Source organism: Equus caballus, chromosome X (genome assembly GCF_041296265.1).
Source record: "Equus caballus isolate H_3958 breed thoroughbred chromosome X, TB-T2T, whole genome shotgun sequence".
Classification (NCBI taxonomy): Eukaryota; Metazoa; Chordata; class Mammalia; order Perissodactyla; family Equidae; genus Equus; species Equus caballus.
The window spans coordinates 79588055-79611373 of record NC_091715.1 but is presented as its reverse complement, the minus strand read 5'-3'; the positions used below and the strand labels follow the sequence as shown (position 1 = coordinate 79611373).

Below are 23319 nucleotides of genomic sequence, written 5' to 3'. Positions count from 1 at the left end.
GGGTTTAGAAACCAGCTCTTGATATTTCCACTGTATCAGCTATCTCCCTTAATTTACCTTAGTTAGATACTAAAATATTTTTAGTTTAAACAAGTTTGTATGCTTTGGTTTCAGTAAATCAATTGATGACTACTCTTCCTGTATGTTTCCCATTCTAATGTTCCATTATCAGAGTGGAAAGTATCAAAAATATATTAGAGGACAAAAATAGTTTGTCATTTAATTTTCAAGGTTTTGTCCTGAAATAATCTTGGAATTCAGAGTCCCAAGTTTTTAGTTTCCCTTCTACCTAAAGGAGAATAATGCCTCTCCTGCTTCTGCTTTCCCTTCTTTCTCCACTGCATTGAGCTACTCAAAAGCTCTCCCTGAGGTAAGTAGCTGAGAAATTAGGGCCATTTGCAGTTCATATGATTTGTTAACTCTGAAAAAGATGCTATTTTAACAAAGAGTTCTAAATAAAATAGAGTTTTGTGACAACTGAATTCTCCCTAGGGCAACTAGGGTTTCCCAGTTCTGATTTAAGGCGTACTAAGGGGTATGGACAATTATCTCAAGTGATGTAGTGAAATTATCCCCCAAAGCAGACTGATTTTAATCTACTCTGATCTTAAAATTGGTAATACCATAGGTACTTTACAAAAGGAGGAGGAGGGGGAGAAGGAGGAAGAAGGCTACTACAAATTTCCCAAAACTGGAAATCATTACTTTAGGCAGTGGGAGAAAAATAGGCCTGGATTTTATACTAAGTATGAGCCCATCTAATTATAAAGAAAATTATTTTCACCAGAACTCTACCTAAAGAAAGTTGCCAACAAGGCAATATTTGTGTATTTAGCAAATTTGAGCCACAGGAATAAACGGCCCAATACTATGCTGAATATTTCGTCAGAAAAAGTAGGGCCTTCCAGCAAAATTGAAGGGTGCAGATGATATGAGTATTAAACAAAAATTCAATGATTTTCAAGGTTAGAGGCCTGTGAGTGCACTCTGTAAATATATCATGCAGTCTACTAAAAAATCCCTATTAAATTTGTAGAAGTTTAAATTATTTAATCAAGCCGATTCTCTCACACAGTAACTTTTGGGTGGACCTCTTGTTTCAAGCGCCCAAAAGTTGCCTTTGACAGTAAATAATTTAAAAAAGACAAATATCTAGCCTCCTATTACAAGCACTAGTCAATCTAACAGTAGAATTATGTTCTACAACTTGAAAAACAGAAACTATAATGAGGCAAACTATAGATATGGCAAATTATAGTGATTAAGAGCATGAGTTCTGGAGCCATGCTACTTGAGTTGGCATTCCAACACCTTAGTATTAGCTGTGTGATCTTCAGCTAGTTTCTGAACTATCTTTGTCTAACTTTACTCATATGTAAAATGGGGTATAACAGTAACTTATTTGTGTGGTTGTTTTGAGTGTTAAATAAGATAATCTGTGTAACATATTGGCATAGAAAGATCTTAATAGGTATTAATTGCCATCATCATCAAAGGAAAACAAGACTGGCAAGTTTAAAGGATTTGAAATTGTTTGTATGGAAAAATAAGTTGGGGATGATCTCTTATATTGACAGAATGTCAGAAATAGAAAGGTGCTTAAAGATCCTCTAATCCACACTCACCCACACCCACATCCCGTTTATCACACAAGGAAATCGAAGCTCAGGGAGATGACGTGAGTTGTTCAATATCAACATAGCTGGCTGGTAGTACAGCTAGAAGTAAAACCCAGGGCTCCTGACTTCAAGTCCAGAAGTCTTTCCACTATATTATGGTAGTCATCACCATCCCTTCCCCAGCCTTTAATTATTTTGTTATAAGGAATGTGGGGCTGTGGCACAGAGGGCATAAGCTCAGAATATTTAACTATTGATTAAATTTAGTGATTTCAACATGAAGGATTTAAGTAAGCTATATACAGATGAGTGATACTGAAAATAAACACTGATATAAGTTATCAAGAGGGAAATTTAGACTCCTATTCCCAGGATGCCTTTAAAACCAAGACATCTTCATTCATTGATTCATTCACAAACATTTTTGATCACTTCTTATGGAATAGGCAATGGCTATTTATGGCATGACTTGCTGCAATCCTGCCTAGAGCTAGCTGCCACGGAACGTACCTTTCATCATCAAGATAATGTTCATTTTGGACGTTTACTCAAACTACCTTACCTAATTCTGTAGACTTCCAGGGAAAAGGGACTTTCTTTAGCAAGTCTTTCTGAAATTAATAAACCTTATATTCAGATAGGTCTTTTCCACCTTATAATCAGCCTAATACTGCTACAATTTAAATTCATGCTGGTCAACACCATACGCCTGTTGGCTGAAGAAAAATCACTACAATTTAAACAGCAGATATTTATTTGGGCAATCGGAATTGCAATTTGGGAAACACAGATTCAGACAGAAAACCAAAATGTGCTCCAAGGAAGACAAAGAAGGCAAGGGTTTATAAAGGTAAAAAGAGATAAATTAGGGGCCAGCCCGATGGCGTAGTGGTTAAGTTCACGCACTCTGCTTCAGTGGCTCAGGGTTCACAGGTTCAGATCCCAGGCATGGACCTACACACTGCTTATCAAGCGATGCCGTGGTGGCATCCCACATACAAACAGAGGAAGATTGGCACAGCTATTAGCTCCGTGACAATCTTCCTCATGCAAAAGGAAGAGGATTGGCAACAGATGTTAGCTCAGGACCAGTCTTCCTCACCAAAAAGAAAAGAGAGAGATAAATTACACAGGTTGTTTTGCAAGATTTGTGACTGGTGCTGGCAACAACTGTTACTTCTTGGCTATACGTGTTTGGTTGCTAAGGCCATCTCTAAGGCAAAAAGTTCTAATCTATGGGAGTAAGCATATTTCTTGAAAGAAGGTCAAGATGACAACAGTGAAGCACAGTTCAAAAGTTACATTTCATCTGAGTAGAGAAGTGATATACGTGCATAAACCCCATTTCCTTAATGGCTTCCCAGCTCCATTTTAGAAGCCTCGACATATGCCACTCCATTTAGTTATTGCTGTCCACATGTCTTAATCTCTTTGACTCATATTAAGCTACCATCTTAATATTTTATTTTTGAAGCTATTTCATTTGTCCTCTGTTTTCATGAAGGTTGGATGGTAAAAGCCACATTTTCCTAGATAATTCTAATAATGAAGGCTCAAAACACTTAAGTAAATTATAATCTATGGAATCAATGTACCAGCCTTCCAAATATAAGAAGATTGAATAATTTATTCATTTTAGGACTAGACTAGTCTGTGTGCAAATACACTAATTTGCCTTTTAAATATCTACTATCTTAGCACCTGAATAAAGTAACCCTGACTATACTACTATAAATAAATGTCTTAAGGGTATGATATATATATATATGTGTATGTGTATGTGTGTGCATGTGTGCACGTGTGTGTGTATGTGTGTATGTATTTCTACTTGGGTTAATATCTGCAAATTTATAAAACTTCTCAGTACACTCTTTTATCTTAAAAGCTAGCCCACTTGACTGGTAAGTTTCATTCTGTTTAATTTGCTGATGTCATCAGATTTGGATTGGTTCAAGCGAGAGGGAAAGAACTACCATTTATAGAACACCTACCAGGTGCCAGGCAGTGTACACAGAGTGACCTCTCAAAATGATTCTAGTATTACTAGCCTCAGCCTAAAAAGGCTAAAACATGCAGAAAAGCATTCTTTAGATGTGGGCACCTTTACACACTGCTGGTGGATGTGTAATTGGCATAGCCATTTGGGAAATCAATTGGGGGGTATCTGTTAAAATGAATAATGTACATACTCTGTGTCCCGGCAATACCACTCCTTTGTGGGATCTTAGAGAAATACTCATGTTTCACAAGGATGCTTATCGCAGCATAGTGAAAACCTGGAAACAATTTAAACATTGACTAGTAGAGAAATAGATAAGCTATCAAACAAATATTATGGAACACTATATATTAATTTAAAATAATGAACTGAGACATATCTATAATAAAAGATATTGTTTGGTTTACATTGCAGAATAATAAAAGCAATAAATATTATTGCTTATACATATATCTTTATGTAAAATACAATTGACAATAATGGTTACTGCTGGGTAAGGGATCTGGATGGAGGGAGGATAGTTAAGGGAAGATCTTTAACTTTCTCTGTTTAAATTTTTATATTAAGATGTATTCATGTACTATTGCATAACTAAAAAGCATCCTTTTTTTTCTTGTCTCTCTAAACCCACTCCTGTTGGATCTGTGGGCCAAATCTACCTGCAGTGGGTTGTATTTATAATCATCTTCCTAAACTGAAGAACATGTACCTGTTGGATCTGCAATTTTTAATTCTCTGCACTTGTCTGAGCAATTCTCCTGAGCTACCAGCAGGAAATCTGGGAACATATTCAAAGGCTGCCTTGAAACATTAAGCTTGAAGTATTGCTGCTGATGTAATGGGGAGAGGGGATGAAAATGTTACAAGTTGAACCAAAAAGAAAACCACAGCACAGAACATTTGGCAGTTTGAGTAAACCCATAGTCCTGTTTTAAGAATAGCACATTACACCTACATTATAGCTATACTTTCGTATGAGTCTGTCAGTGTTTCCTTTGGAAGTCCATGATTCTGATTTTTAATAGCGTCCTTGCTCTAAATAAAAAAATATTTTTATCATTGTGGGAACATATCCTGGAGTTGTGTCAATTGGTTGTAAATTATAGTAACGTATGAAGAGATTGGGTAATGCTATCAACTCTTTGCACACTAATAAAACTATGCAGTTTTGCTGATTTGGGAAAAAATGTAAAGAATGCCAACATAATCAATAGAGTGATCATTTTATCTAGTCACTATTAAAAATCATACTCTCACATTTATAGATCATTTTTTTAACATCAGAACCTACACTTTGAAATTAAACTAGAAGCAGATAACACAATTAAGAGTCAGAAGGGCAGTAGTCTTAGCTGAGTTTTCAAAGGTGCTTCCCTGTAGTATTGGTTTGAGAATTTTTACATTTAATGTTTTTGTTTGCTAAATTTTGCATCTTGTTAATTGCAGCCATATAATAACATTGGAGTGTATATGAGCAGAGTTCTCAAAAAAGAAAAAGGAATGCAATCTAAAAGTACAAGAAGAATGTATTGTAATGAAAGCATTCTAGAAATTATTTTATCATTAGGCTACTTGCAAAGCTGACAAAGGAATTCAGTAATGTGCTTTTAGGAAAGATGGACATCATTTAAGAAAGCACTAAATAATGTTCTTATTTCTGACAAATTGGGTTATTATAAAAATAAGGAAATAAAACCTCAAGAATGTAAGACATTCAAATGACACTGTTCAGGAACAATTTCTGAACCCCCTTTTGTTTCTCTCAACAGGAACTCCATTCTCCAACTCTGAAAATATCCACTTGTGCCCCAAGCACTCTACAAATAACCCAAAACACGGAACAGGTAAAAGAAATTACAGATTAGTCTAGATTCTTTTCCTTTTAAGTAAGTCTTGCTCATATGTTTAAGCAATCTGTAGGCCCTCATAAGGCTTTATACATTCACAGAATGTCAGGAACATAAAAATGGAAAGGGGATTCTCACATATGAAAATCAGTCCAGCCCATTAAAGGAATGTGAAACAAGCGCTGAAACAAGTGCTGTGAACTGAGGTTTTTCAGTTTCAGTGTCTGTTCAGTCTGATTGCTTTTAGTTTGAGTGCAGTTTATTTTTAGCCAAGGATCTCCTATGATTATGTATATTTTAAGGGTCCTTGATTTGAGCACAAATAAAGTGCCTAGGTCTTGGATTGATTGAGGATCTGACTTCGTGAGTGACAGCACTGTAAGATTACATTCAGAGAGAATAACTTAGAGAATCAGATTTAGCCCTTCTCAAAGGTACATGATTTGAAAGACACACGGGCCTAATTCCCTTAGCCTTTATGACCTAATAATACTACTTTTAGGATTATTCTTGAATCCAGGCATTATATCTCCAAAAGGTAGCTATAATAATAATGTAATACCATATTATCAAATGTGTTTAATGAGCTAGTCACCATATATCTAAAAGTAAATTCTAAGAAAATAAAACATAAAACATCCTAAGTTTGTTACTACATAGGAGAAGAGTATAAAAGATATGCGATTTGGAGGATAGGAGAGAGAAACATGATGTTCTAAGAAAACAGGCCTGCCCAGATGAGGTGCCAGGATGTGAATTTGGACAGTAAGGTGACAAACGGACCAAAACTGGCCTCTAGACCTTGGGCACAATAAGGAAATGGTGATATTATGCAGAACAAATAAGATTATCAAAGAAAAGTTTGCCTACCACTTCCTAATTTGGCCTAGCCTAGAGCTAGGTCAATTAGAGTCATGCGTTTATTCAGCAAGGATTTGCTGAGTGCCCAGTATGTACCAAACATTGCACAGAGATAAATTAGACCCAATCACTATTCTCAAAGGGCTCACAGACTAGCATGGGTCAGTCACATACATAACAAAACAGCACAGCGGGATGAAGGCTACAGTTGAGTTAGAAATGGAGCCCTACAAGACCACCAAGATAGGATTACCTCAGAAAATTAAGTCCACTTAAATCACAGAGCTGTTCATCAGACTCAAATCCGATCAAAAAATTGCATTAACTGTTATTTTTTATAATGAAGGGCTTTAAAATTGAGTTTATTGTGTGCTTTATTTCTGATAATAAAATTGTGTTTATTGTAGATAATTTTGGAACTATAAAAGGATTAAAGAAGAAAAAATAAAAATCACTCATGATCCCCTCCCCTACCCAAACATGCTACTCTTGGCATTCTGTTGTGTTTTCTTCCATTCAAATAAAAAATTGAGATCATACCATATATGCAGCTTTATACCTTCATTTCTCACTTAACCTTATATAATATTGTGAGATTTTTTCATGTAAATTTGTATTACTCAAGATTATTATTTTAATGGCCGCATATTTCAGCCTATGGACGATTTTTCAATCTTTCCCTTCCCCATAGGAAAGTGCTCCTCCTACTGGACCCTCATTGGCATCATTATTTTAAAATTTTTTCCAGTTAAAATATGGTATTCGTTTGTTATGTTTATTTGATTCCTAGTTTGGTTGAATACTTTTTGTTGTTTATTAACCATTTACTTTTCTTCTTTTATAAACGTTCGTGGTCTTTGCTCGTTTTTCTATTAGTATGAAAACATTTCTCCTATTGAGGTATAAAAACTCTCTTTATATTAATGCTATCTACTCTTTTTCCATCAAAAGTTTATAAATGACTTTTCTCTAGTGTTTTGTCTCCCTTTTAATATTCTTTACGGCCCTCCCCCCACCACACTGAACATTTAGTTTAAGTATACACACGCTCACAGATATTTTTCTCTTTGCATCTCCTTCCAGTTTTTAAAATATAGGATGTCCTTTTCAAACAGAAAAGCTAATAAAAAAATATTAAGCTATATTTTCTTCTAATCATTTAGGGGCATTTACAGTGAAACAAATGTTTTGAAACTCTCATCAAATGTTGTTTGGAATGTGATGAATTACCATGAAATGAGTATAATAGAAATACCTAGCACAATGCTGAGCACACAAACACATGCTTTCACATATGTTTTTGAGACTGAAATTAACTAGAATATAAGTTCATACGTCATCATTTATGCAAATGACTTTAAAAATTTTACTCTGAAAATTGCTCCCTGTTATCATGGCTCCAAGGTCACTAAATGACTATGATTATATGCAGAATTTATCTTTTCTTCACAGGAACTCCATTCTCCCACAGTGAAAGTCACTACATATCCACAGACCACTATTAGGAGATACATAGTACAAAATCCTGAACAGGTAAGCTCTGTCACGCGAACTCTTGTCCCAACCTGCAGTTGTTTAGAAACTGATAGATTAAACAAGAAGGATGACTCAGTTACCAGATCCCTAAAATCAGATTGTTGGACTTTCTTCCAGCCACAAAGTTAATTTATAATCATTAACATAAAGAAGTCATGTTTAATTCCAGACAACAATGTACCCATACATTCTGACTCAGAGATGCAATAGTTCCAAGCAGCATGGAAATTCCTGGGTTATAAAGTTTTTCTACTTCTATAGCCCCATCCTTGTGCTACAAAGGATTTTTGTGCACTTTGAACCAAAGAAAAAGGCGACAAAGTTCTTTCACAGGGTTCATATAAAAAGTATCAGCTGTTCCATCAGGGATTGGAGTCTTTAGTCTATTTAGATTTGCTATTGAGGTATGGGCTAGGAAAAAGAAAACCCAAAGTTAAAAGTTCAAAAGTGTCTCCATGCCTTTGTTGCCTAGCAAGGTGTATAAATCTTTGTGCCTAGCAATGGGCTCTTTTGAAAATTACATAACCTTATATTTTACAAAGTAGGATATTATTCCTTGCCTTATTTTGAGAAGAAAATTAAGAAAGATTTTTCTCACAATAGTAAGCCTTCCTCAACACACATGCATGTGCACACACCCACAGAGCCCTTCTTTAACTGCAACAGGAGGTTCTTCTACGAGGTTATAAGGACAAAAGTTTCACAAATAGAAACAGTGTGCCTCAGATAATAATACAGCAATTCGTTGCTTTGTTCTTTATTTTATTTCTCCACTATTGCGGGAAACAATCTTCCCCTCTCTCACAAAATAAAATTGATTATTTGCTTCAGGTGTGGAAAGCAAATGGTTAAATCAGGGCAGCACACTTGGTGTTATTTTAGGTGGATGAGGAGGATGTACTTTTCTTCTGCTTGTATCTATCTCTCCTCTTGCTTCTTTCTTTATTTTAAAATCATTTTTCTCAAGTGTCTTTAGCTAAGGAGGCTGTTAGTTGTGCATGTGTGCTTCTGTGAACCTATGAGCATGCAAGCTCTGTGTTGAAGGGGGTGATTTAGACATTTGCTTGAGTTTTCATATAGCTATGTATATGTGTATTTAATATCAAAAGTGAATGTGATTACAGTAAAGCAGCTGCTTGCTCCTTCTTTTACAGAATCATCTGTTTAAGCAACAAATCTGAAAAGTGTGTGGGGGTGAGAGGGACATAACGAGGGCCCAGGAGATGAGAGTGTGCCTCTTTCTATAACTTGGCTGATCACTTTATGCTTTCCCCTCTTTCCTCCCTCTTTTCCTTTCTTTCACACAGAAACTGGGGGATATGCATACTTGGATTCATATCACCCTTGATATCCTTGGCTTTCAAAGAATTAGTTCTAGATAGCACTTTTCTTTTTCATGATGTGAGAATTACTATGTTTGTCTAAGATATATCCACAAAGAAATTTTAAGTATCAAATCATTCGGATTCCAACCCACTTTGCCAGTGATTCTTATGTGACTTCGGATGAATTCTTACTCTTTAGTTAAAGGGGAAAAGGAAGAATTAATATTTATTGGGTATACACTCCATGCTAGGCAAGTTACACATTTTATTTCATTTAATCCTGAGAGGTGAGAGAAAACGGAAGCACGGAGAAGTTCAAGTCATTTATCAATGAATATTTATTGATTGCCTACTGTGTGCCAAAAATTGCCCCAAGAACTGGGGATAGAGGAGTGAACTCAACAATGTCCTAACTTCCTTTAAACTTAAGTTCTTAACTGGCCCCAAACCATTCAGTTACAGCGGAGCAGAGTTGGGACTGAAATGGGACAATGCAGATGTGGAAGAGAAACATTTACAAATTACGGACAATTGATGATGTACGTGGATTAGGAGCCAGAGACTCACTTACATACCACCTTCCCCTTCATCCTCCCCAGCCACAGTATAATTACAAAGGCAGAGAAATTAGAAGTATGTATGCAAGTACATAACATACTTGTAACACTGAACCTGCCCCTGTAAAGGCTTATTGTTATGGCTGTGTTCAACTACAAAGAAGCAAACGGTTTCTCAGGGAGAAGACTCAGCAGAGAGTTAAAGAAAAATGATCACTTTGACGCTTTTAACTCTTTTGATTATTGAGGAATAAAATAAATTTCAATCCCCATGCTTTGCAAACAAAAATAATCTGACTAGTTTTGCAGAGCAGCTTGAAAATCCTGTCTAGATATATTCCCTATTTTATTTATCTAAGTATATGCCTTTTTGTTTGCTCTTTTAAATTCCCCCAGGAGAAGATTCTGGCTTAATTACAATATTTATAATAAGCTGAGCTTCCTAAATGGCAACTTTACCCTCTTTCACCTCCCAGCTTGTCTAATCTTTACTTCTCCTCCCTGTAATTAAACTGATCTCAATCTACTTCTCTCATTATAATTTCCTTAAACCTCTGTTCAGCCTTTTTATTTTTGGCTGCTCCTAATCTTCCTTATTCTCCATTTATTGTCATTTTAGTCAAAAGATTTATGCGTTCTGGTATATAACTTGACCCAGAAATGAAGGAAATATTTTTGTTCCATCAGTATATAGAATCCAATTGATATTAATCAGTTTCATTAATTTTCCAGTTGTGGAGCTCCTGCTGTGGGGAGGGCACTGTACAGTCTTCAAATAGAAAAAAAAAAAAGGAAATAAGACATAATTCCTGAACCAATGGAGCTTCTAGTTCCTCTCAGGAAGAGAAAAAAAGATGTCCACAAGTAGCTGCATAAGATACACGTGGGGTGTATGATAGCCGCTATGAGAGAAATACAGATGAAGTCTTATTGAAGTTCAGAGTTTGGAGATAATACGTTCGTTTGGGGGAATCAGAGAAGGACTTATTGTGATATTTAAGGCATTATTACAATTAACATTGTTATTAGTATCATGTTACTAATGAAGAAACTAAAGCTTAAATAAGTATGACTTGCTCAAGTCTTCTGACTCCAAATCCATCACTCTACCTTTTCTGACAGTTATTCTTGGAGTAGTTTTGACAAGATTTGAAAACTTATATTGCACATGGGGTTAAAAGAAGAAGAAAAGTCAAATATGACCCTAAGCTTTCAGTGTGAGATACTGAGAGTATCGCAGCCCAGTTAAAAGGATTAAGAAGTGAGGGGGAGGAGAAGCTGATTTGGGAAATGGGGAGATTATGAGATCTGTTTGAACCAGCAGCCTCTGAGGTTCATGGAAGGGAAGACGCCCAACAGGCAGTTAAAAATGACTCGGAGAAAGGTCACATTTGAGATAGAAACATGGGAGTTATTCCTCTTAAAGTTATCATTGTAGTTGTGGGAATGAGTGAGATCACTGAGGGGTAATGGAGAGGACTGGGGTCAGAACCTTGAGAAATGCCTACTTTAAGGAAACAGAAGGAAAGAGCCATTTTCACAGGCAGAGGAGTTGTCACAGAGATTTGTGAACACAGAGTAACTGATGCAAATAGAGAACGGGGCTGGTCAACGGTCTCAAATGACCAAAAGGCCAAGAAGGATAAGGTTTGAGAATAGAGTTTGACCATGAAGAAAGCAATGGTGATAATCAGAGAGAGCAGTTTTGGTATACTTGTGGAGGCAATATCTAGATGCAAAAGGTTAATGGGTGATTAACCTTCTTGAATAGATCAAGAAGTGGAGGGAATAAGTATTACTCTTTGAAAAAGGATATTGGTCAAAGGAAGGAGAGATGGGATGGTAGCTAAAGGATAAAACAGGATCTTGGAGATCTGAGAGGTTTGTAGACAGAGGGAAAGAACTAGTAATAAGGAAAACTAAAGATGCAACCGAGAAAGGGACAAATGGGATAAGACTCTGGAAGAGACAAGACAAGATAGGATTCCAAGTATAGACAGAGAAATGACGTCAAGAAAAAAAAGAGTACGTCTTTCCCTGTAATAAGATGGAAGGAGCAGAAACTGAGAGATTTTTGAGGTGGGGAGGAAAATGGAGGAATCTCACTGGATAGATTATCTTGGTTTTCTCAATAAGTAGGAGAATGGCGGAGCATGAGCACAGGGGATTGAGGAAAATGAAAAGATTTGTAACCACAGTTATAGAGAATTTGATGAATACAAGTATGACCGTGAAGGTTGGAAGGCCTCTTAAAATCGGATAACTTGAATTTGCACTAAGCCAAACCAGCAAATCTTTTTTTTTTTTTTTTAATTTCTCCAGCAAGGTTTCATGGCCTGGGAACAGTAAAGTAGATGTTGAGGACTATGTACTTTGTTAGTTGTGAGAACTACTGCCAGAGGCTCTAAAAGTAACAATTAAAATTATAAGATCAGCCATCTTTGAAAACACCTGTTAATTTTTAGGGTGGATCTGGAACCAATTCAAATGTACAGATAGAAAAAAATAAGCTGCTAAAATAGTAAAACTGTCTAGCAGCTCATTTATGAGAAATCTGAGTTCTGATTAAATTTATTATGTTGACATATTACTTGTTTTACTCAGAACGATTTATTCATGGTAATATTTGGTTTTACTTTCTTGTAGATTTTGGAAAAATAATAGTCCCCTAAATTTGGACTTTCTTTTTTTCAGTAAGTCATTTAAAATAATAAGTGTGACACACATTTTAGAGAGAATCAACACTGTTAGCATCTAAGTGATTTTTCTTCTTCAAGTTTAGCATTTATAGTGAAGTTTAGTTCACCGAGAAGAAAACTTGATGCTTTTGCTAAATTTGTTTTACCCTCTTAGAAGATGCTTATATCCTTAAGATAAAGGTTCATGTCATCTCTTCTCATTCAATCATCTGTTCATTCACTATGGGGTATTCAAGATGGATAAAGTCCCTGCCCTCAATAAGCCTACTTTTATGTATTTTTAAATTTGATATCCTAGAAAATATCTAACAAGATTCTCATAAATTATTTTAAAGGCATTATGGATTTTAAATATTATATCACTATATTATTAAAAACCAATGTCATTTTAACATTAAAATTACAGATTAAAAGTACTTTAAAATACATTATTTTGCATGATATAAAGTACCCAGCATTACTATTCCTGTGATAAGGAAACCGAGCCTCAGAGAAGGTAAATGACTTGCCTAAGTTCCCACAGCAAGTAGGTGATAGAGGCAGAACTGAATACGGGTTTTATGACTCCAGAATTTTTTTCCATTGCACTTTCTTCAACTAATTTTAGTAGTCAAATCCAATGGATTTGTTGTAGTCTAAATCCAGTCCAGTTCGTAATTCTCACCGATTGACCTCTCTGAAGCATTTACACCTTCACTCACTTTCCTACTGCCTCTTGAAATGTTCTCTTAATTTAGTGAAGTTTTTCTCTTCTGATTCTCATACATGTAAAGGCTTGTCTAGTTCTGTCTTTGATCTTCACTTGCCTTTTCAGCAATTGTGTGATTTTAACTAGAACTTCTAAGCATAGGATTCTGAAATCTAGAACTGTAGCTATGAAATCCCCACTCAGTTCCAGACATGTGTTTTCAACTGTGTGCTCGACATTTACACCTGAATGCCCACCTGTACATTTTTTGTAAAAGAGTCTCTTTGCTAGTTTTTTGCAGGAATTTAATACATGTTTAAGGGATTACTATGCACGATATACTTTGCTAAGTGTTATGAGGAATAAAAACATGAATCAGACCTAGATTTTTACCAGGAGCACATAAAACTCAACATGTCTCAACTTTTTCTTTTTTGTTTTTGGCACCATTGGCCAGATAGTAGATTTCTCAGGTTCAATATCTCAGTCATCTTTGAAAAGTACTGTCCTTGATGATTTAGGATAATCTCATAACTGGCCTCCTCGCCTGTACTCTTCCCATTCTCCAATTAATCTTCCTGAAGTAGACTTATGTTCACCTCATATCTGTTTAAAAGCATTCAAAGGCTTCTTACTGCTTGCCGAACCAAGCTCCATCTGCCAAGTGTGTCCCCTACATATAACTTACACTTTTCCAACCTTGGTGTCTTGACTAATTTTGTTTCCTTCACTTGGAATACCATTTCCTTCCCTCTCCTCATATCCGAAGCCCACCTTAACCTTCTGTCAAGTGCCACCTGACCCAAGTAAACTACCTGAGCACTGCCAGATGGAACTCAGGTTTTCTCTCTTTTGAATTCCATATCATAAATTATTTCTCTGTACGTCTTAAGGGTATTTACCTCTTTCTACCTCGTATTATAGATGTTTGTGTTCATATATCATCTAGATCAGGGACTAGCAACATTTTTCTGTAAAGGGCCATATGGTAAATATTTTAGTCTTTGCTGGCCACATAGGGTCTTGGTCTTCTCTCTCTTTACTTACAGTCCTTTAAAACTCTAAATACTATTCTTAGCTTGAAGACATTATAAAAACAGGCTGCTGGCTATAGGTTGATGAACCCTGATCAATATTCGATAGTCCTGGTAATAATCTGATTCATGCCCTATAACCCTTAACAAAGTATATTGTGCATAGTAATCACTTAAACATGTGTTACATGATTGCAAATAACTACCAAAGAGGCTTTTTTACAAAATTAAACACAAAATAGCTTCTAGGGAAATCTTTCTAAATATATCTATCTTTAGATTTAATAATTCACCAGCTAGTCAACTTTAATCACTTAAATGTTTGTTTTACCAAAGTATCCCAGGAACATGTAGTTAAAGCACCCTTTCTTCAAACTTGAATGAAAGAAGTGCATAGCTGTGAGTTCAAGAGTGTCTTGCCTTTTCAACAGCCAGCGTTTTAGTCCACTTGTTCTAAGAGATTTTACAATAGCAGACTACAAAAATGCAAGCACATTTTGTTGACTTTGAAATGGTCCTAAATACATTATCTGGTAACAGGCTTCGTCAATCCCCTTCTATACTGTTCCCTTGTATTACAAAAATAAATGAATGCAATTTTCGGTTTATAGCAAAACATCCCCAATTCTCCCCATACATAAGTAAAGACTCATATGAAAACCAAAAGAGGGGAAATAAATATAGTACACATTACATTTATTTTAGACTCCTGGTCTGATTCTTAAAAGCTCTTCCTTGGTTTCTTTCAGATCTTGGACTTGTCACCAGCCCTTATTTCATTGGCTGACATCTTCTAAGCACTTGGATAACCCTGTATCAATTTCGTTTATTATATGGAGATACAGTGGCTCCTACAGGCTCAACTCTGTTCTCAATATTCAAAACATATGTTTGTACTGAGAGACTTACCTTTGATTATAGTCACAAGTAAAAATTTTATACTTCAAGGGCACCCAAATTGAGTTTCAGGAAAAAAACTCTTTATGGCTCAGTGGTGCTGAATTATGTTTATTTTGCATTTCATGGATAATGCTTTTACATAGACAGAAACCTGCCAGTGAACCCAATTTAGATGAGGTTGACCTCATGCCTGTCTGCCTCAAAGGAAATTCATTATATCTTGCCTTAGGAACAGAAAAAATATATATATCTTTCCCACTCTTCCAGTTTCCCCAAAACACTGTGTTAGGCCTAGGAAAATGTAGTAGCTGAGATCCAGATTGTTGTTTGAGAAACTGGACTATCTTTATTACTATTTCCTTACATCTCTCACAACCTTATTGGGATATCATTCCACTCTCCTCCTAATGTCTGCCACTACCTCAGAGTTCATTAGAGACTGGGTATTTGCTTAAATTAAGAAAGGTACCTTTCAAATCAAAACACTGTCTTTACTGTCTTTATAGGAACCACTGTCTCCATTCTTAAGAGGAGGCCATTTCTTCCCAGGAAACAATGTTATTTATGAAAAATCAATAAGAAAAGTGGAGAAGCTAAATACGAATCAGGTATGTAAAATTAGTTTTAAGGCTTATTTTTTGTGTATACTTTTGAATTATGAATATTTTAATAGAGCTAAAATGACATTCAGTTGTCTTCAGCACTTTATATCATCCTTAACTCTTCCAAACCCATTTTCTCATGTGAAGTATTATTGTCCCTGTTCTACTGAAAGGAAAACTGAAGTAGATATGTCAAGTCACGTAGAAAATTAATGGTAGAATCTGAACTTAATAGAGATAGCCCAATCATTTGTATGTCTCTTTTAAACAGGTGTCACAAAAATCACAATTTAAAAAATTATATTTGTCTTAATTTGTTTAATATGAAATGAATTTTTACATGAACAATATGCATAAACAGATATGTAAAATATTGCATACTGTAAAAGATCTAGAAAACTAAAGCTTCAAGTCGCATTTTAAAAATTCCATTAAGCTCACTTGAGAGACCAAGTCCAGAGCATAAAACTGCAGCAGGGGAATGGTAATTTCATGGCATCTAGGGTCCCCAGTCCTTCAAGCAGAGTTGTTACTGTAACCAGTAGAGGTTTCACATTTATCTGCTCAGTGGATACAAGCATGTCCAGTCCAGACAAAGTCTGGGACTTGTCTCTTGGACATTCTTGAACCAGGACAGTGTATTAGTTTCTTACGGCTGCTGAAACAAAGTACCACAATCTGGGTGGTTTAAAACAGTAGAAATTGATTGTCTCACAGTTCTGGAGGCCAGAAGTATGAAATCATGGTTTTGGCAGAGCCATGCTCCCTTTGAAGCCTCTAGGAAAGTAACTCTTCCATGCCTATCTCCTAGGTTCTGGTGGTTTCAGGCATTCTTCAGCTTATAGATGCATAACTTTAATCCTCCATCTTTCACATGGCATCCTCCTTGTGTGTCTTCCCATCGTCTTCCCTTTGTGCATGTTTGTCTCTGTGTCCAAATTTCTCCTTTTTATGAGGACATCAGTCATATTTGATTAGAACCCATTCTAATGACCTCATTTTAACTTGATCACCTCTGTAAAGACCCTGTTTCCAAATAAGGTCACATTCTGCGGTATTGGAGGTTAGGACTTTAATGTAGGTCTTTTAGGGAGCGCACAATTTAACCCATAACAGAGAGTTAAATAATATCAAATGAATTTTGATCACAAAATCATTTTCCTCATATACAAAAGAAACACTAAAATATATTAAATTCTCCTTTTTAATTTCCTTGGCATGAGAACGTCTTATTTTTATGAGCATTTATAGGTAAGTGTTATTAGATTCCTGAAACTAATACATTATTACTTATTTGATGCCCAATAAAAATGAAATAGAGTAAACTCTCAGAATCATAAGCATGCAAGTTTTTACGATTCTGGTCTCTTTGGAAAGCTGGATATAGTCTGAAGGATTTGGTATGGTATGTATTGAACACATATATTCAAGAGGACTGGCAAAATATTTCTGGACATTGTGATACCAAATAGAAAAATTTAGTCAAATATGTCAGTTCTTCAAGGGGCACTTTCCTCAAGCTATCAAATTATAACATTTGTCCTTTATCCAAGTGGACTGCCAAAACAATAAGTTTGACACATTTTAAATAGTAAGGAATGTTCAAGACACGTCATTTCATGCTGCTCTAGCTTCTTTTTTTTGAAGAGAATAAACAGATTTTGTAAATCTTGGTCCCTAGAGGAAAAGATTGAATATCCTATACATTATTACTGCTATGCATCTGGAACAATTTAAGAAGAATGCTTTTAAGGGAACACTGCTGCTACTGACTATTCACTTGAATATTTACTGTTTCACATCCATTTTTCTTATTAGTGACTTAAATGACTTGGGAATTTTGGAACTGCCATGGGAGACTGTCTAGGATAAAAGGAACTATGTATATGAAACAAACTACAACTTCTTTGACCTACTTGAGTTTCCTCAGTGGTAGGGATACAGTAGGACAAGCTGGATAAAGCCAGGGTCTGGAGGAACCTGCTTAATGTCACATGAAACTAGTTCAAATAGGACTAGCTCTTAAGAAATGGGATCTGTCCGAAAAAGATGTCTTTGTTGTGGAAGTGTGGTAAAGTGGCGCCAGTTGCAAGATAATTATCCAATTCACATGAACTTTACTGTCTTTTTGTCTATCAAAGAAGACAAACTATATGATAAATCAGAAATGTTTGATCTTTTCTACATTAAAAATTCAGCTTGTGGTATGCTTCAAAAGTATGAGTAACCTATGAATATCTTGCCATGGAACAAGAATTTTAGTAGTCAGATGTGAGAATCGAAAACTGAAAACCTGCTCAGACTTCAGTGGTACCAATAAGTGGTTCAGAGGCCAAATAGGCTCAGGGAAACCACGAGACACCCCAGATGGACAGACTGTCAGCATTCTATTCAAGAATCAACTGATAAATTAATAAAGAAAGATGATTAAGAAATGGGTTTTGTTTTCTTTATTGTCCTATGTTGATGTGTGCTTTCAAAATGTTTCCTAACTTTCTTTTTAAGGAACACATTAATTTTTTTGGAGAAATCCTATTTCAGTAGTGTACAAGCTCCCCACTGGGTGAAGGTTTTCTCAGACTGTCACTGACTTTATCCTAACCCCGTATGTGAAGGGATTTTGTAACATAATAGATAATACATTCACCCCCAAAATTTGTACAAAAGTTGCTGATAGTACACAGTTGGACTTCTAAACTGTAGACATTTTAGTGCTAGCATATTTTTAAAGTGAGTGAAATTTGAAAAGAGCCTAGAGAAAATGATTCTGTGAACTGATTCTATGACCTTTATTATCTAGATGTCTATCAAGGCAGTTTCTATTTGTAAAATGTATTTCTTTATATAGTTTTTCTTTCTTTAAAACTATTTTTGTATACATGAAAAGACAATTTGTACACATGGTAAAAAATTTCAAAGCATAAAAATTATAAAAAGAGAATAAAAATGTATACAGAGGAAAAAGACCCCTCTATCCTGAGCCTTCTGTCCTTCAGTTCGTCTTCCAAAAGTCAGTCACTCTAAAAGTTTTTTGCTCTATGCATTTAAAAGCAGTTGTATACGTTTGTAAATATACATGTATGTACATTTTTTAAAAAGTCACACAAAAAGGAGCATACTATAATCATTCTTATGCATCTTGCTTCTTTCATTTTAGTTTGAAAATTGTTACATATAAATGATTTAAAATTTGAAGTGCTTTATTTTATTAATATAGGTCAGCTTTCCACAGTCAAATGGAAATATAGCACCAAATATATACTTTCAAAGTTAATTGTATGTGCATGAATGTAGCATTATGATTAAAAATAGAGTATTTTTTCTTTGCAAACTGGCTTTCAGATGCCTGTTATAAATGTAGAACAATAACAAGATAATATAGGAAATTCAAGTGCAGATCTTCCTTGACTTATGATAGGGTTACGTCCTGATAAACCCATTGTAAGTTGGAAATACCCTAAGTCAAAAATGCATTTAATACGCCTAATTTACCGAACATTATAGCTTAGCTTAGCCTACCTTAAATATGCTTAGAATACTTATGTTAGCCTCCAATTGGGCAAAATCATCTAACACAAAGTTTATTTTATAATAAAGTGTTGAATATTTCATGTAATTTATTGAACACTGTACTGAAAATGAAAAACAGAGCAGTTGTATGGGTACAGAATGGTTGTCAGTGTATTGGTTGTTTACCCTCATGACTGAGAGACTAACTGGAAGCTGCAGCTTGCTGCACTGTCCAGCATCACGGAAGAGTATCTACCACGTATCGCTAGCCCGGGAAAAGATCAAAATTTAAAATTCGAAGTACAGTTTCTATTGAATGTGTATGGCTTTTGCATCATCATAAAGTTGAAAAATCATAAGTCTAACTATAGTAAGTCAGGAACTGACTTATACCTGAAATCCCCCAAACTGAAATAACCAGATATATTTTCTTATTCTGTGCTCTATGCTTATCAAAAAAAAAAAGTCATGACAAATAAACAAGCAGATAGCAAACATTTAATTTAAAAACAAGTTCTAGAATATTTTGAGGACAGGACAAATTCAGCTTCATGCTTTGAAAGAAATCTGAGCTAGAAATCATGAGTTCTAGTCCCAATTTTGCCATTCATTAGTTGTGTCATTATAAATAAATCATCTCACTTCTCTGGACCTCAGGGTTTTTTTTCCACCAGCAGAATTAATGGGGGGGATGAAGATTAAGTTGATGATGACGATGACGACGATGATGAAATAATACGATAATAATAATAAATGTTTATTACCTACTTTGTACTAGGCACTTTATAAACATTAGTTCATTTACTCCTCACAGCAACCCAATGAGACACATACTATCTTCACTTTTACAAATGAGGAAACTGAAACTCATAACGGTTGCATATACAGTTTCCCAAGATCTCAGAGTAAGTGGTAGAATCAGTTAGAATCCATGTTTTCTGGATCTGAAGCTTCAGTCACTGTTTTCCAAACTTTTTTCTTAATTCATGCTTGATTTTCGTAAGCATAAGAACTTTGCCCACCCCCACTGTGATTCTAATATGCTTCCTGACATCGCAAATCACTACATTATATTATTTTCTAATTTTATATCTGTCTACATCTTCAGTATCATAGTATTATTATGTCATTAGATCCTGAAGTGCCTGTTGAATCATCAAAGAAGATTAGTTAATATTAATATTCATTATAGTGAGTGTTAAGTATAGTTGGAATATTAATTTAATCAAAGCATGAAATTCCCAGGCCAATTTAGGTAAGTATTTGGGTGGTCACAGCCGCCTGATCAAATAAAAATAGAATTCACTATAACTTCTTCCAATGGAATAATTTGAGAAAATAATATATCACTTACTAAAACTACACATCCTAGGGCTTGAATTATCTTGTGAAAGGAGATTTTAAATTTTAAAGTTTTAAAAATGAATTCAGTTGGCTTTTTCTTGATTAGTAACTTTTATTCTCAGTGACTGTTTTTGGCGTGTGTGTGTGTTTTAGGAATGCTATCCTCAGGTTCAATGCCATCATCACATTGTCCAACAGCCTCAGATCATCCATTGTCCACACTGTCAGCAATCCCATTCTAGCTCGCAAATCCAAACCATCACAGGAAGTGATTCAATTTCTATACATGCTGGAAATGAACTGTGCCGTGGTGGATCAAGCCAAACACATGAGCAGGTAAGATCAGTCAGCTGATTCTTTATAAAGCTGAAATAACGCTGTTAAATCCTTCTCACACCAGTGTACAGATACTCACATGAAATTTTCATCAAAATAAGGAGTAAAATCACTGGTATTTGTGTTTTGTTATGGCATTTTTAAAGCAAAATTTTCAACCTCTTCTCAGAAGACAAAATAATTCAAGTCTATTAATACATTAAATCCATGAGGGAAGTTATGAACTGATTAATGAATACCTAATTTTTAGCTGACTCTCAGTTCTAAAATGGGTCAAATGGTTGTGTGACATTACATATGTTCATGAGGTATGGTATTTAAATGAATGATGAATTGGAAATGTGATCTAAGATGATTGTAATGGTCACATTTCACGAGCTGGTAATTACTTCCTATATGTCTTCTTTGAAAATAAGGTATATTAAGTCAGAATATGTGTACATTTCATTGTATAGTACATCAGCAAAATAGAAACTAAAACTTAATTGCTAAGGAGAAATCTCTTGGGATACAATCGTCAGTGACTAATTTATGTTCTGTAGACTTTGGAATCTTGTAAACATCTGTTAAACAAGTGCTAAAGGAAAAAAGATTTTCTTGTATCCTGATAAAACTAACAATTATAATAGGAACAATGAGGAATCAGCCATCATTTGTATTTTTTCAGATCTTTTTTCCAATGAGGAATAACTTGCTCAAATTGACCTCTCTCATAGGCAACTCTCACTGAAAGAATAAGAAAAAATAAAGAAGAAGCCTGACCACATAAGAATTTGATTGTTTATATCAAATATATGTGAGATTATGTTTAAGGACTGAAACTCTGAAATACGTGCTTTGGCCATATTGGCCAAAAAGAACAACAAAATATTTAAAACCCAGGTTTCTCCAATCTAAAGAAGCCTAAAATTATCTTTTCTCTGAATATCATGTATGGAAATATTGGCCTCTAGAATTACTCTAAATCATGGTCCAGATGGTGTTGAATTTTTTACGTTAAATGGATTAGTAATAATCATTAAAAAGCTATTTTATTAGGTTAAATCATTTGAAATGATCGTTTTATAGGTCAAAGTTGGTCAAATAGCAACAATTTCATATGGTTTAATCTGATACTTAACTTTGCTTCAGTTTCCTCATTATAAAATAGAGAAACATCATCCATTTCTCACAGGATTATTGTAAGAATAAATTATGTCTTGTATGTTAAGCACTTGCCATTGTTGAGTGCTGATGGTAAATACTTAACAAACGGTAATTATTAGTTTTCAGTAGTAATTATTATTCATAAACATTACATCTTCATGCCAGGTACTATGAGAAATACAAAAGTGGGTAAGATATTGTCACATTTCTCATAGGTGCTTACTGTCTAATAGGGGAAAGTGGCAAAAACACAAAACATAATACAAAGCAAAGTGTTGTCTGTCATAAAAGAGGGAGAAGCAACATGCTTTGGGAACAGAAGAGAGAAGAAATTAATTTCAGCTGGGAGATCATGGAAAGCTTTGTTGAGAAGGTGGGAATTGACTTGGGCTTTGAAGAGTAAGCAGAATTTTCATATGTGGTATTGCCATGTGGCGTGGAGATGACATCCTAAGAAGAGGGACTCACATGAAAAAAGTCATAGATTTGGGAAGGTACATTTTGGGTTTCAGAAATAGTTAGTGGTTGGGTTTGTATGACAAGGAAGACATAGGATGAGGAGTACTAGAGTGTAGGGTTAAAATGATACATTAAAGACAGATCATGAGGTCCTTGAATTTTAAATTTAAAATTTTGAACTTTATTTGGTAGGTAATAGAGAGTGAGGGAAGGTCCTTGAGTAGGAAAATACCACACAGGTATGCTTTAGGAGGTAAATCCTAGCAGCTTTGTACAAGACAGATTGGTATATTAATTAATTTCCTTCTCACAATGATCAGATGAGGATGGTGTTATTGTTGGCCTTCTTGTTCAGATAAGGAAACTGAGGCTCAGAAAGGTTAAGTCACTTGGAAAGGCTTGTACAGCTAACATGTGGCAAAGCCAGGATTCATACATAGGTAGTCTGACTCCAGAGCTTGTTGAGAGTTCCCTCTTGAAGTTGTCAGTAATGTGGAGAGTCCGTGATCAATAGTGTAAACGTGAATAGAGCACTGGATTAAGAGTCTGACAGTGGTGAGGTATTGGTGGTATAACAGAGTGTGGACTAGCTTCAGGTTAAGAAGACCTGGGTTCCAGTCCCAGCTCTGTCCCTTTCAAGCTGTATGCTCTTAATAAATACCAAATCTCTCAAAAGTGTCCGTATCCATAAAATTTAGGTAGTAATGTCTACCTCACAGCGTTGATGTAAAGATTAAATGAAAATATACGTTGAAAGTGCTTCATAAACTATAAAGATTACAACATGAAAAAAATGCCATGGAGAAAGATTTGCAGAGAGAAGATTATTAGAAGCTATTTCAGTAGTCTAAGTATAA

The 23319-nt window shown here is 35.2% G+C and overlaps 1 protein-coding gene across 4 annotated transcripts in view; it reads left to right on the top strand.

Annotated features, from left to right (window-relative positions):
- The window catches only part of POF1B (POF1B actin binding protein), a 75661-nt gene that overhangs the window by 13714 nt on the left and 38628 nt on the right, over nucleotides 1–23319 (top strand). For all 4 annotated transcript variants that reach the window (XM_023634672.2, XM_070257176.1, XM_005614310.3 and 1 more), the window contains exons 3-6: nucleotides 5388–5462; nucleotides 7779–7859; nucleotides 15572–15673; nucleotides 20675–20857. In XM_023634672.2, coding sequence (XP_023490440.2) covers nucleotides 5388–5462; nucleotides 7779–7859; nucleotides 15572–15673; nucleotides 20675–20857 — 441 coding nt within the window. The remainder of the gene's footprint in view (nucleotides 1–5387; nucleotides 5463–7778; nucleotides 7860–15571; nucleotides 15674–20674; nucleotides 20858–23319) is intronic.